This window comes from Nansenia antarctica (genome assembly GCF_963989245.1).
Source record: "Nansenia antarctica genome assembly, chromosome: 1".
Classification (NCBI taxonomy): Eukaryota; Metazoa; Chordata; class Actinopteri; order Argentiniformes; family Microstomatidae; genus Nansenia; species Nansenia antarctica.
In genome coordinates, this window is record NC_137674.1 from 95,754,637 (window position 1) to 95,769,831 (window position 15,195).

Sequence of the window (15,195 nt, forward strand, 5' to 3'; positions counted from 1 at the left end):
CTTGCAACAAATAAAGGAATGCAAACAAGTACATTTTCCACTGATAAAACAACACAGCAAAATGATATATTTGTTCTACACTTCAGTCAATAGTAGACTGAATAATGTAGAAAGATAGGGAGATAAAAGAGTGACAGAAGGGTGGAGACTGGAATGGATCATGTGAAAATATATCAATTTGATTGTATCTGAGTCCATATGATGTCTAGGCAACATGGCTGAAGGGAGCTCATATCAGGTCTTGTGGTCAAATAGTTAGGAGTAGTTTCAGGACAGAAAATAGCTACATAAGATGACCAGTGAAACTGGGAGAAATAAAGTGGACACGTCTCAATACTTTAAAAACATACTTCCTCACCTGGCCCCCCTTCCATTCATCAGCACTGATCTTGAATACAATAAAAACTGAACAGGGGTGTGCAATATGAGGAGATTTCCACCAGTTGCTTTGCTTGCTTTCCCTTCTTCAGTTCCTCACTACCTTGATCGTTGTGTACAGAGGATAGGAGGCAAGGAAATGAAACCAGGTAAGACTGCTGAGACGTGGCTGGTGTGGATGGAGTGTGGAGCGGTTGGGCAGTAGCAGCAGACCATGGCCCTTTCTCACTTGTCAGAAACTCGATTCCTTGTGTCCTCTTCTCAGTCATGCACTCGCTTCCTTGTCAAAAAGCACTGGAGCAGAATAAGATCTATTCCTCCAATGCGCTTGGGAGTAGGAAGTGAGTCGAACACGGAGGACAGGAGGAATCATGTTTTGAACAATTGAGAAAGGGCCTGTGTCGAGGCGCTGCTCTATGTCTCTGTATAGACATAGCTGCCCACCTGGAAGAAGATGCTCTCCTCTGGGCTGGAGGAGAACTGGCACCCTGACCCCTGGAGGTCCTGGGCCAAGCTGAACCCTGCGGGAGATACGACACAAAGTCACGTACAAAACTCTGATGATACACCACCTGTGTATGACTTAATGTATGTGTAGTATCTTTTGTATGGGGAAAAGTCTCATCTCCACCATGAAGAAGCAATACATACAAGAAGGAACATTACTTACTGCATTCTCTCTCTCTCTCTCTCTCTCTCTCTCTCTCTCTCTCTCTCTCTCTCTCTCTCTCTCTCTCTCTCTCTCTCTCACACACACACACACACAATTCAGTAAATTAATGAGAAGAAAGAGGGATGAAGAGAGAATGAATCTGGAGGATAATGACAGAGAAGAGAGGTAGACATTAGAGGGGGAGGATAAGGGGGAAGTCATGAACAAGGGCTACAGATCAACCACTGGCCTTACCTGCAGCAGAGGCACCGCTGCCCGACATGTGGAAGCCATTGTGCTGCTGGGAAGCGTAACCGTGAGAGTCACCTGGTATATGAACACCACTCACAGACTGCTCCATTCTGTAGGAGTCTCCAAAATGGAAGCAGCTCTGAAAGCTGCCCTGGTAATCTGTCGAGAGAGGAGTTGGGAGGGTCAGGTTGGGAGGAAACTGTGAGGAAATCAAAGTGTCTTCACAAATTTGAACAGGGGGAAAACAGTCTCATTCTTTGTGTCAAAACTATATGGTCTGTTTAGGGGTGATTGCGATTCTGTTTTGTAAAGTCATTTCCGACATGTGCTAGAAACGTGGCGTGGAAGTGGGACCAAACGATTACAATGCTATATTTGTTTTAGTGCAAACTCTTCAAGTCCAGTACCTCAGTTGTAACATTTGTCCCTATTCTCTGTTTGTTCTCAACAAGACCACAGAAGTCATGATGTGAAAGCAGCCTTTTCTGGAAGCGGTTTACGCAACTCTGCGACCACAGCGTGGTTTGAGAAACGTCCATGTGTAGATATTTGACAGGGAAATCTGTGTTTAAGGCATTAGGAAATGGGTCTGGAGTGACAGCTTTGGTGGAGGAGCTCAGAGAGACAGCTGACTACATGAGGCTGTGCTTTGTTGCCTAATTCAGTGCAGGAAAGACTTCCGGCCTGTGGTTTAGCCTGCTCTGTCTCTATGACTCCCATCTCTCTTGCTAAATGCACTGACAGGTCCCGGGGCTGCGTCCCCATTCTCTGAAACGGCTTCCCCTCCTTGTTCCTTTCATGTGGATATGGTGGTACAGCATGAGGCTTTTTCATTGGACAAGGAAGTATAGAGAGTTACACATGTGTTGCATAGAACTGATATGAACTTTACTCCACATGACAGATAGTTGTGTGAGTTGTAAACTACTTTCCTATCTGTAACACGTTCCAGCCTACTAGCTAGGCCTCTGGTTGGCTGGTGGTCAGACCGATAGTGGTGATCTTACCGTCGGTTGCAGGCTGTTGCTGGTGGTGGTGGTAGTGAGAGTAGGGCTTGTGGTGAGGGTGGACATGCTGCTGGGTCACTGAGCTGTGCTGCTTCTCCTGGGGAAGAGGAGGAGAACCTGCACCCTTCATCCCTGGAGAGAGGAGAGGGCCTGTCACCCTGGAGGACAGAGAGAGAGAGAGAGAGAGAGAGAGAGAGAGAGAGAGAGAGAGAGAGAGAGAGAGAGAGAGAGTCAGTAACTCAGTAATAAACAAGAAAGACTCCATGCATATGGTCTATTGCTATCTCTTTTCCCCTATGGTGTGTGATGTTTTCAAATGACCAGTCTTACTTGACTATTGAACCATAATAGCATGCACTAAGCATATTATCTAACAAACACACTGGAACAGTTAAGATGTCTTGAACACTCAAAAGAACATTACAGGCATGTGTGTGTTGTAGTGAATGGAAACTCCAGCTTCCCACACTGCATATCCATCTACCACATATTATGATCTAAGGTCAACAAACATGAGAGCGTGCATTCGACTGAAACCAAGCCCCCATTTTCGCTAACTTTTTTGCCTTCAATGCCTTGTGGCCTCAGAGGGGAAAGCTTTTTCGTGTTTACATTCTTGACTATTTTAGAGATGGAATATTAGCATGACATGTTTGTGACATGCCATGCCCTAATGGCTAGAGGCAAAATAGCGATGGCTTCCTCATAGGCTTTTGGATTGCGATTAAATAAATGAAGCTTTGTCTGTGGTATTAGAGCCAGCTGTGGCAAAACAAATCTTTAGAAATCCTAAGCCGAATAGACTCCAACTTAGACTCCAATGTACCCAGCCCCAATAGATCACTGGAGCCTATTCCAAAACATCAAAGAGTCACACTTTGCATTGCATGTACCACATTTCAGAGAGGAAAGGAAAACAACAACAATGTGGATGAATTGCTTTTTAAAAACAGAGTTATAACTAACAGATGGCTGCTCCAGCCATTAGAGCCGTCGTTTTGCTGCGATGCTACATAAACCTGCAATCAAAACGAGCATAAAGGAATGCAGTGGGTTTCAGTGAACTCATATTGTATTCAAGCATAAGAAAGTAGATTGTCCATAGGACACCACATCCTCTGACATAAATCATAAATCACTAGCTCCTCAAACGCTTCAACCATCATTTGGACGTCATCCATCAAACGAAGGAACTCTTCTTCAGACATTTTTGCTGTCCAGCCAATGACTTGTAGAGAATATAGTGTCAAATGAGGGGATATGAACTCTGGATGACATCAAATGATGCATTTAAGATGTTTTCAGAGCCTATTACATGCAGAGTTAAACCATTGGAAACATCTTCATAATCAAAATGAGGTAAAACATTACTTTTAGCCAACCAGTGTAACGCATCATTACTTCGTTACCTATTACAAGCATGTATGAACCCTTATAATGCTTAGAATTAACTCACATAAAAATAATTATATAGTGTTGAAGAAGGAACCAGAAGATCATTCCTATGTTTGTTTTTTTACAGACAGCAAAAACAGAAATCCTGGCCAAATCCTCCTAGATGGCCCATACAGCCTTTTCTATAAGTCAAAGGGCCAATCTCCTCCCAAAATATTCAACAGCTGCTTAGTACCCTCTTATGCTTGCATTTCAGGAATGCCCACACATATACTGCTGCTGCTGTGGATGCATATGGTTTCCAGTAGGAGGTGTGTGAATGTGATGACAGAGTGTTGCTGGAGGCTGCGGAACCCTCATATGACTGTTCACCTCTAGGCCTTTGTATGACAGCTCTACAGTACATACCACCCAGAGATCTGGCGCTGCACTGACTGGCATCGTCTTCAGGTAACCCAGCAACAGTGAAGTGAGATCTCATAAACGACAGAGAGGTGTTAGGTATTTAGAATGGGTCCATTTGGAACATGTCCAATGAAAAATGTATTGCTGTGTATTTGGAAGTGGTCCATGGTAAATGCAGCACCAAGTGGGCCTCTGTGGGCCCTTCTATTAGCCTAGCTATCAGACCTCTGTCTAATTCTCCTTCCTGCTCCCTGAGCTCAGAAAGTCAAAAGCCTTCTCCACCACAACACTACAGACGACACAACAGATATATTTAAAGTCAATGTGAGGTAACACTCTCTGCGTTCTCTCTGTGTTGCAGCAAGGTAGAGAGAGACCGTGGTAGTGCCTCAGAGTTAGCAGTGGGCTCGTGCTAGCATAGCGTAGCGAGCGTGACTAATCTGTTAGCTGGCGCGGGTCCAGCGCACAGCCATGTGTTTCTGTGGAGAGCGGCGCTCCCCCGGGAGCTGCTGTCAGCACAAACTCAGGAAACAGTTATACTGTTCATATTTTTACAAGCAGCCTCTATGTGCAGCTAAAGTGAATCATACGCTAATCACTGCCAGCTGCCCTGGGCTAGCTGCTCAGGCTGAAAGTATGAGGGGAATCTTTCATATGCAGTATAAATCTCTCCCTCGGTATCCACCTTCCCTGATCATCCTCCTAGTTTTTACGGACTTTTTCCAGCCGTCCCTTGACCCCTTCTTCTCCTGTGAGAGAGTGTTTTGACCCCTGACCCCTGACTTCAGGCTCCTACAGATGTAGAGAGGATATGGACAGAGAAGCCAGGGCTGGGAGGGCCAGAGGTGAAGGTGACATGTTGGGGGTGAGGTTTACATTCATGCTGGGTTGAGTGTAAAAGGATTAGAGACCAAGAGGTTGAGGTTAGCTAGCACACTGCTTTGACCCCTCAGCCTGAGAACCTTTTACCCAGGGCATTGCCAAAGATACAGTGGACAAGGCTCAGGGAATCTCAGTGAATCTTCCAAGAGAATATGACCCAGTGAATATAAGTAAGGAAATATGGCCGAGTGAACATGATTCAGAGATTAGGATTTGATTCAGCAGACATGACTCACAAGAAATGAGATTGAGCTGTGCAATAACCTTGGCTTCAGAACTCTACAACAGACACAGGGATCAAGAGTAGAGCATTCCAACCTGGACACTGTAACAACAGCACCCTCGGGCTAAAACAATCCAACCAGAATTACTTGAATTCCTGCAACACTAGCAGGTATGGGGACATGGATGTTATCAAGCCCTGGGATCTCAGGTGATACTGCATATAGAAAACCCGAATACAAGCTAAAAAATACTACTGGTGTGATGCAATCTTCCAACCTGTCCTCCAAGTTCCTGGTTCTGTTAGCTACATAGGGATGAGTCTTGGATGACAGGATGGAAAGAGAGCTTGCTTGGGATGAAGATTCATGAGGAGTCCTGCTCCGCACCTCGTTCGTCTTCCCTCACCTGCCCTTCCTGTCCCACCGGGTAACGTGGATCACCCCGCCAATCCCCCTCCCCCCCCCACTCTGTGGCCAAACGTTAAGCCTTGCTGATGGATGGCAGGGGTGTCTTGGCGCGGGACGGTGGGAACACTTCTGCTTCTGGTTAGCAAGGTAAAGCTGCGCGTGAGAGACGGGATGCTCTGAGCTAAAGCTAACCCTGCGGCCCCAAGTCTAAGTATTGCGGCAGGGCTTTTCTGGGCCCTTTTCTAAGCCCTCTGTTAGTTTTTGTGAGATTACTGCGAAAACAAGGAAGAGCTGTCTGTAAGAATTAGGACCGAAATAGACACAATTCCCTGAATTGTTCTTCAAATAAATGTTTTAGATAGCTAGAGAAAATGGTTTACATTTATAACCAAGCTGGACCACAATGACTATGACCATGACCAATGTGTATGACTGTCTTGGAATGTTTTGGTTTGACTTTGTGAGATTGATACTGAGATTGATATGGATGATTTAAGAATGATAATGAATTGAGGAGAGAAGGCAGTGGAGGTACTGGCTGTGAATGTGTCCCTTCAGAACCCTATCTCTGAATGCTGTCTCTGCAGCCACTCTCATTCAATTGCTCTGTGTCAATCACAGGCCTCCTTCTCTAAAAGGCATTGAACCATGTCATGCTAATATTTGTTGAGGGGCTCTAATATCAATACATAGGAAAAGCTCAGCCGACTCTCCCTTCTATAATTCCATAACCACACATGGTAGAGGCAGTGAATGACAACCTTTACCACCCATCATTCCAGAAGCCCCTCGCCCTGGTAGAATAGCCACGTCTGTGTGTGTGTGTGTGTGTGTGTGTGTGTGTGTGTGTGTGTGTGCGTGTGTGTGTGTGTGTGTGTGCGTGTGCGTGTGTGTGTGTGTGTGTGTGTGTGCGTGTGTGCGAGAGAGAGGCCTCGAGTGTCTTGCTCCTGCTCCCAGCGCAGGCCATATACACACGCCACCGATTGCAAAATGTATTTTAACTGGCATATTTTAATATTAGCTTCAGAAAAATGACACTGGTATTTACAAAGTAAAATGAGTCTAAATGGCCCATTTGAGCCAAGGTAAACACATTTAGCTATGAGGTCAGAGGGCTGCTGCACTAGACTCAGGTTAGTTAGATAATTTTGTCAAAATGTTTAATGTCCTGCTAAACCGTTTGGGAAAAACAAGTGCGGCGCTGGTATTGACTTTGGCAGCGATCTGTATACTCAAGGCTTTAAACATGTAAATCAAATGCTCCATCTTTAGGCAAATGTAAGTAGACATTTCATAGCCAGCCTGTTGTAGGTCCTGGCAGAGATCTCTGCCCCCTCCCTCTCTCTCTTTCACTCTCTCAGATGAAGAGATAAAGCCGTACAGTATGTATGTGAACGTACTGTATGCTTTTCGGTCAAGCATCCGGATTTGATGAAATCCACAAATTGCTACAATTCTCTTAATGAAATTCTGTCATCGCGTCACTTACATAAAATGCACAAGTAGGGAACTTTGGGTGGGCAAAACCAGACAGACGTGAACAAGAGCAATCACTTATGTCCTACTACTGGAGGCACTTAACTTTCATTTGTAAAGGAAAACGGGGGACACTTCTCCACTTATATCATCATACACTCACAGCGGTGTATGTATGGTGTGTTTCAGATGTTCCTCATCATACTGACAGAGAAACAGGCCCCTGTCTCACTTCCAATATTTCATCATGGCTTTGAGTGCACTGTAACCAGTGTTACAGTATCCTACTATGCCCTGTCTTTTCACTTTCCATTCCTCTCCCAGTAGCAGTAATTGTGTGTGTAGGTGCTATGCAGGAGTCCTGAAACTGCTTTGTAATTCTTCTGAGCTCCATTACTTCTCTTAGGGCTTGAAAAAACACACCACCTTCCAGAAACGTCTCTGCTCTACATACGTTTAAACGTCTGAAACACTGATCATGTCTGCCTGGCTCACTGTTTATGCTGGAAACTGACCTGTCCACCATGTCTCATGCCCCAATCACATGCAACCGTATGTCTTTCCCCCGACTTTACCATGTAAAGCGCTCTCTCACTCACACAGGACCACATATTTGCAAGAAATCAAGCTTATCTAAAGCTATTGCTTCTATAGCACCGTTTTTGTGATACGCTTCATACTATTCAATAACTTCCTTGTGTTTTTAATGGTAATGGTAATAAAGTGTTTTCCTTTTCTCTCTCTCTGGTTTTCAGCATGTTGTTTTGTACCATACACACAGTGCCTCCTGACGACACACTGGCTTTGTAACTCTGCCCCTCTGGTTCTCAAGGGAAATCAGGGGGTCTAATAGGAAACATGATGTTACTTTGACAGAGAGAGAGAGAGAGAGAGAGAGAGAGAGAGAGAGAGAGAGAGAGAGAGAGAGAGAGAGAGAGAGAGAGAACTGACGTTGGAACTGATCACTCTTCACTCTCAAAGGAACTAAACCTAGAGAGCAGCCAAAGTGGAAATGTGTTTGTTAATCTGGAGCAGGACACAGCACCTCTTCAATAAAACAGACGGTAGCGCTCTATAGCATCTCTCTATGCTAAACAACGGGGAAACTAGTTAGCCGAAAGCCTAGACGTAATAGAAGTAAAGTAGTAGTAAAGAAGTAAAGTAAAACGTATAAGTAATACTTGTTCCAAAATATCTAGCTGACACAGTAGTGTGTGTATGTCAAACAAAAGAGATAACAATTATGACCAAAGCTAAATAAATATACATCATAACAAAGACATGGAGGTTAAGTGCTGCTAATATATTAAAATAACAAACAAGAGGAGTCATCACACTGCTTTTGAATGTTTGGGGAATGTGTATAATCTTCAGCCAATCGGTTATGTCATTGTAAGTACTCCAGAAGGGGAACCGGACCTGATGAGGACAGAACTGGACAGAGAGCCAGAAATAGAGAGGACTGTATCATGCTGACCTCACAATGGCCTCTCTACACTCCTCTCCCGTGGGTGCTGTTTAGATCTGAGAGGGGTCATGGCTGTGCGTTTTGAATAAGCCAGTTAAAATAATAGTATGGCGGCATTTGAAGGGTTGACCTAACTGGTCAGGGGGGTTTCGGATGACAAGTACTGTAACTCAGCAAAGTTGTTCTCCTCACAGTTTTGCTGCAATCAGTGTAGATAATATCTATGAACCCATCAGTGATGTCCCACAGTGATGACCACAGCGCCACATCATCTCGCAGGCAGTTCAGCTGACCCATTACCCCTCTTGCAGGAGCAATCCTTTCATCAGCTATAGTGTATAGACAAGCTATGTTCAGCTTGCAACCATTGGGTGAGTGTGTGTATGGGATGAACTAACTTGTACTGTAGTGTACAGTATGTTGGAATGGCAGTTACTGTACCTCCTTGACAGAGGCACAATGCTGAAATGTTGGGCATTTGTTAAGTGCTGGCTCTGTCTTCTTTTTTGTTAATAAAGAAACTCTCTGGAACAAATACTTTCCAATTACCAAGTTCTGGAATGGCAGCATTGCCATGCATGTACAGTACGATCCAGTGTTTAAATACGGTTTAATCGTTTAATTTAACGTTGATAATGTTTTAATGGTAGTGTGCCAGGGGACTCACCCGTCGCGTGTGTTCTCTATGTTGGATAGAGGGGATAAATGATGAGGGCTACTTAGGTCTCGGTCCAGCCGGGGCTGCCTGTGGGGCAGGTCAGGGGCAGAGGCTGAGCCAGAGGCGGGGGTGGGGGAGAGGAGCTCCACCGAGGCGCTGTGATGGGGAGTGCTGGAGCCAGTGTACAGGCCTGAAAGACAAACAAAGTTAATTCGCTAAATGTGCCAAATCAACTCGAGGCCCCCGCTCGCTCGTGTCCCTTTGACCAGATGAAAAGCTTTTTCATGGCAACTAAGCTTTTGTTTTGACAACTTTCATCCAATCTGAAGAACGTTGAAAATTAAAATGTTCTGTGTCTCTGCTGTTTGAAATTTTACAGTACATTGTTTGTGCTGCCGTGGGGATTGGCCTTGATGTGTGCGTGCATCTGTGCATGCGTCCATGCATGTGTGCACATACATAGTGTATCCATTTGAGTGTGTGTATGTCTTTCTCTAGTACTGTGACTGCCGATGGCACTTGTTCTTACCAAAGGTTTTACTTATGATGACTGATGTATAGTTGATTCACTTACTTAGATAAATGTAGTGTAAGTTATTTGGATAAAAGTGCCTGCTAACTTGAATGTAAATGTAATGTAAATGATTCCGTTTTTTGGGTTTTAAGTGAAAAAAGAAAAATCTATTTGTTGTAAGTTGCTTTGGATAAAGGTGTCTGCTAAATGGCAAAAATGTCAATGTAAATGCATGAGCATCTGGCACTCAGAAACCACCACAGTTTAAACATGATTCATATCACAATGTTACAGTAAAGCTCTTAGGGACAAACTACGGTGACATCTGAATGTTCTGTCGAGTGGATTGACTCAAAAGGACTGAGGTCTGTCAGAGGGTCTCATGATGTAGCAACTCCCTCCTCTCCTCCTTTCCAGTAAATCTACTCTCTCTGCTCTCCTCATGTTGTCCTGTTCTGATGTCTTTCCCAGTGTCCTGGGGGACAGCGGTGCGCTGACTGTTCCGGCAGTCAGGCGGTGAGGAGCTATTGAGCGAGGGAGCGCTCCTGGTTTTGCAGTTTCCACCCAGCTGTGTTCAAGTGGAAGCAGGGCCTATCTGACAGCTCTCTGAAATGGTTACAAGCTTGATTCATTACTCCCAAATCATCAATCACAGACCTTAAATGGTTTCCCCTTTAGCCCCAACATCTGCTACCAGACCCGGCAAACATTCAACAAATAATGGGTGTGATTGCTTCGATTTCATCGCTAGGCTCGGCAGAGAAGGAGGCTCTGGGTGAGTTACCGGAGTCAGTGTCCTGAAAAGGTTCTGAGTGACTTATGACACGGATCTGTCTGTCTGTGAAGGGCCTGTGTGTGTGTGTGTGTGTGTGTGTGTGTGTGTGTGTGTGTGTGTGTGTGTGTCTGTGTGTCTGTGTGTCTGTGTGTCTGTGTGTCTGTGTGTGTGTTGAGGCTGACAAGGGGAGACAAAGCCAGATATGGATCATACAGACTACCCTGCTGCACAAGCCTGTGGGTCCGCACACCTCCACATTGATGTACCCTTGAAGGCCCACTGTACCTCCTCAGGTTCATCTGGAAACACACTAATCGAGGTTCTAAAAGGGACAACGATCGTCTAAAAGGAGCAAAGAGCCTAAATGGACAAAAATGTGAAGCCATGCAACAAGCCAATCAACAAAGACGAAACACAAGGTTTACTTAACTGGTAGTCCTTCCTAATTTAGATTAGATAGATTATGATTCCAGGGATGGAAATGTGTCTTTGGCATCACCAGCCACATATAAAACCTAAACACATAAAATCATCATCATCGGTCACCATACACAACAGACATTACATATTACATTGTCACCATCACCATACAACAACAGACATTTAAGAAACAAAATTCTGTCCTGTCTCATTACACCTGCCCAAAATAAATACACAGCCATCACATCGTCTAAGAGAACCACAGACCGGGGGGGACAGAGGAGGATTTTAAAATAATCCTGTTGGCCTTTGGCATCATAATACTGCAGACCGTACCCACACTGCCCTTCCTCCTGACTATCCTCCCTCTGTTGGCCACAGAACAAAGCTAAACTCATCATGAAAACCATTGTACATCTCAGCTGGCATGAATCCCAACCAACAACAAGGCGTCCTCGAACGCCTTCGCATCAGCCAATGCGGCAACAGAGAGCCCCTCCAGGCTAAAAACCATTTGCACATTTAGGAAAAGTGAACTAACATTCACATCCACTCAAAACAGAGGGAAGAAGAGGAAAATAAGCCAAGTTTTAAACATCAATTCCACAATCAAAGACGACTTCAGCTTCCACAGTCTCCAGTAAGTGTGCATTGTGTTCCTGTAACAATAACAAATAGCAAACAATGGCAGATGTGTTCATAAACTTGCAGGACACAGCAGGACATCTCTCCTCTCCTCTATAGTATAGTCTAACCATGGTCCTCTGTGTCTCCTTTACACACATTTGCTTTAACACTTACTGTCTTACTGTTTTGAATTCCAAAATCACCAAAAGTAATCATCAGTCGTTCAATGTCAATACAAGGGGTCATATTCAGTGTCGATTGCTGAGCATTAAATACATGTTTGATGTTTCCCAGTCTACCTGAAAGTCGGTATGTCTTGGGATTGGTTAGATGCAGGGTTAGGCGATAAAGGTTAGGACGTAGGGGTTAGGGGGTAGGAGTTAGGAGTTGAAGGGTTGAGGGGTTCAAGGTTAGGGGATAGAGGTTGCGGGGTTAGGGGGTAAGGGTTAGGGGTTAGGTGTTAGGGGTTGAGGAGTCAAGGGGGTTAAGGGTTAAGGGTGAGGGGTAAAGTGACCTCCTCCGGTGTGCACCTGTGAAGATGTCCTGGCCCAGTCCAGGAGAACGACCATCTTTCCCGTTGAACAGGTGCTGCGAGGGGCCGGGGCAGTGCATGTGCTGATTAGGGGTGGAACCCTGCAGGTGCTGCACGGACAGACACTCGTTCAGGACGTCCTGCTCCAGGTGGGGACAAGGCCTCAGCTATCAATCAGAGAGACAAAGGGGATTCCAAGATTAGCTTTGGTAGTATGGAGTTGTCCCAAAACATTGATACTGTATAAGGGGAGGCTGGTGGAGATAGAAATGGGAGGACGAGTTCAGCCTGTAATCAGTATATATATTATTATATATAATCAGTTTTGCATTTACAGAAAGAAATTATATGGCTTTCCTTTGCGTCATACATTGGTTTTGGAGGTATAGGTGGACATCTAGCATCCCCACTTAGAGCCAAATAGATCTCTCTCTCTCTCTGCCTGATCTATCACAGTTCATGTGGAGCTGTGGCCTCAAGGAGATCTATCTTAGTCAGTCACAGAATGATGAGAAGTCTGTCGCATAGATCAGTGAGATGGGTTCCTCCTGCTCTATAGATCAGCGAAGTGGATTTCTCCTGTCATAAAATGTGACGGCAGCTGGTGAAACCGGGAAACAAGTTGGCAACCAATCAAATTATTCCGACTTTTATTCAGAAAAATGTAAATAAATGTCAACGTTGTTGAAAATCAATGACACACTCGCCAGTCAAGCCAAAATATTGCAATGCAATGGATTCGGTGAGTCATCCTAGTATTACCTAGTTAACTAGAACACTATGTTACTTAGCAGGCTCAAAAACAAGCTGTGTTAGTTGACTAGCGAATGTGTCAACACATTTTCAACAAAGTTGACATTTATTTACATTTTTCCGGAATAAAAGCCCAAACATTTGATCGGCTGCCGACTTGTTCCTGGTTTCACCAGCTTCTGTCATCAATGTTATAGTACGGTGGGGAACATCAGTGCAATACAGGAACCCTAACAACCATGTACTCCATCCCTCTGTAGATTTACCTTCAAACACTGCCGTAACGTCAGGACAGCGATTGTCATTCTAAATACCAGATTTTCTATGGAAAGGTGAAGGTAAAAGAACTTTAAGCCAACAGGGTGCTCTTGTCTGGTGTTGGGGTTGGGACAGTCGCTGGGGTGTATGGCTGAAGTACTGCTGTGCCTTCTTTACCCAGGTCTATAATAGTATACAGTAGTAGCCTAGTTAGCTGGGTTTGATCCCTGTACAAACTAGATGACACTGAACTAACTAAGCTGACATTCAGTCACTTAATATTAGCTATCTTGGCATCCTCTAGATAACTGTAATGTAACGCTCTACATCTTGCCAGTAATAGCTGACATAACAGCAGGGGTATGTGATGGATCAAGGCCCTTCTGTGTACACTGGCCTGAGCACACAACACGGCCGTCTTTAATAAAGAATTTCACCACAGAGCATGATAGGAAATGATGGGGCTCAGAGCCTTGCTACCATAGACAGCTCTCTTATTAGAGCCAGGAGAGGGAGGGATCTGGACAATCACTCCATCCATCCATCTGTCAATCCCTCTGTCAATCCATCCATCCATCCATCCATCCATCCATCCATCCATGGAGAAAGGTTGGATGTGTGGTAGGAAGTGTGTTTGGAGGTGTGTTCTACCTCACTAACATCCTTCAGGATGAATATGACAGCTCTGCCATCACGATTCCTACGGAATTCATTCACAATGGCCCAGATAGCAAGTCTGGATTAATATTTGAGTTGACGTGAAACATGTTTTTATAATTTTAGAGGCTTTGGGGAATTTTGGATATCTGAGAACTTGAATTTAGATTCAATTATGTTTCATAAGTCACGGCAATCATCAAAGAACAGTCGGATAACGTCAGCAAGTGTGTCTTACAGTGGGACATGTTGTCTTGGAGACAATTTATTTATGAGCGTCTTGCAACTATTCATAAAACCGAATTGTGTTTCTGCCTTCCAGAACATGACGCTATAACAGACTTTTTCTTCAACTTTAACTCGGAGATGGAATGAGAGGCTTTGTTTGACATTTGTCCACAACATCTGTCCACTGGGGTATTCTACACTACAGCTTATTAACAATGGTACAATCCCACATGTGTTTCTGTTTTACCGCGCTAAGCAAAGAAACACATCATCCAGCCTGCCACCATCCAGCCCCTTCAACAACAATGAGACCATTCTCTTCATGCTCTCCGTATTCACCCACATCCAGCAGTGAAGAATGTGCTTTTGACCATGAACACGATGAGATGTCGTCAAACCTGATCTATTGTTGGGGAAATGATTTTCAAAGCCCTTCTAAATTAAACCAACTGCATGGAGCTGTGAAAGAATAAGCAACAGACCAGGGAGAATGACACCTACTCGTACATTTGCAACAGTGGAGACTGGTTGAGGTAGAAGTCAAAAGGATGGGCTCATTGGAACGCATGGAATGGAATGAGGAATGGTTTCATTCCTCATTCCATTCCATGCATTACAATGCATCCTCCGATGTCGACCTCGACCTCAACCTCTACCACCTGCATATGGCCTAACAAAATCAACAAGAAGCATAACATGCATGTGATGTACAGTACATTATACTGTTATTGTATAATTACATTATACATTATTATGTCTCTGGGTGTCTTACCTTCCTACGCACCTGTTGCTCTTTGGCCGAGTGGATCTTGACATGTTTGCGTAGGGAGCTAGGGTCTGTGTAGCGCTTGGTGCAGCCAGGGATCTGACAGGCATAGGGTTTCTACAGAGGACAGAACAGACATGTGATGACAATGTAGAATGACAATATAATGACACTTTATGATGCAGTGCCATGGGGTGCCCACAATCAACCACACAATAACTGAACAGTAAAGCACGATTTGACGAGAATGTGACTGAAAAAAAGAGTAATAATAATGAATATGCAAAATGTGTGATACGTCGTGACGTGAGGCTTGCAGAGTAAGAGAATGAAAAGTAATGAATGACAGAAGAAAGCCAAGATAGATTCCTACCTTTCAGCTGGGAAATCACAGTGCAGAATTGAAGGAGAGAGAGAGAGAGATGGAGAAAGAAGAAGAAAAAGAGGAATGACAAAGAGT

At 44.4% G+C, this 15,195-nt stretch overlaps 1 protein-coding gene across 1 annotated transcript in view; it reads right to left on the minus strand.

The window, feature by feature from the left end:
• Window positions 1-9,210: 9,210 nt before the first annotated feature.
• Window positions 9,211-15,195, minus strand: part of glis1b (GLIS family zinc finger 1b) — a gene marked incomplete at both ends in the record, with an annotated part of 57,325 nt that continues 51,340 nt past the window's right edge. Inside the window, 3 exons of the mRNA XM_080527781.1 lie at window positions 9,211-9,395; window positions 12,072-12,240; window positions 14,742-14,852. Coding sequence (XP_080383907.1) covers window positions 9,211-9,395; window positions 12,072-12,240; window positions 14,742-14,852 — 465 coding nt within the window. The remainder of the gene's footprint in view (window positions 9,396-12,071; window positions 12,241-14,741; window positions 14,853-15,195) is intronic.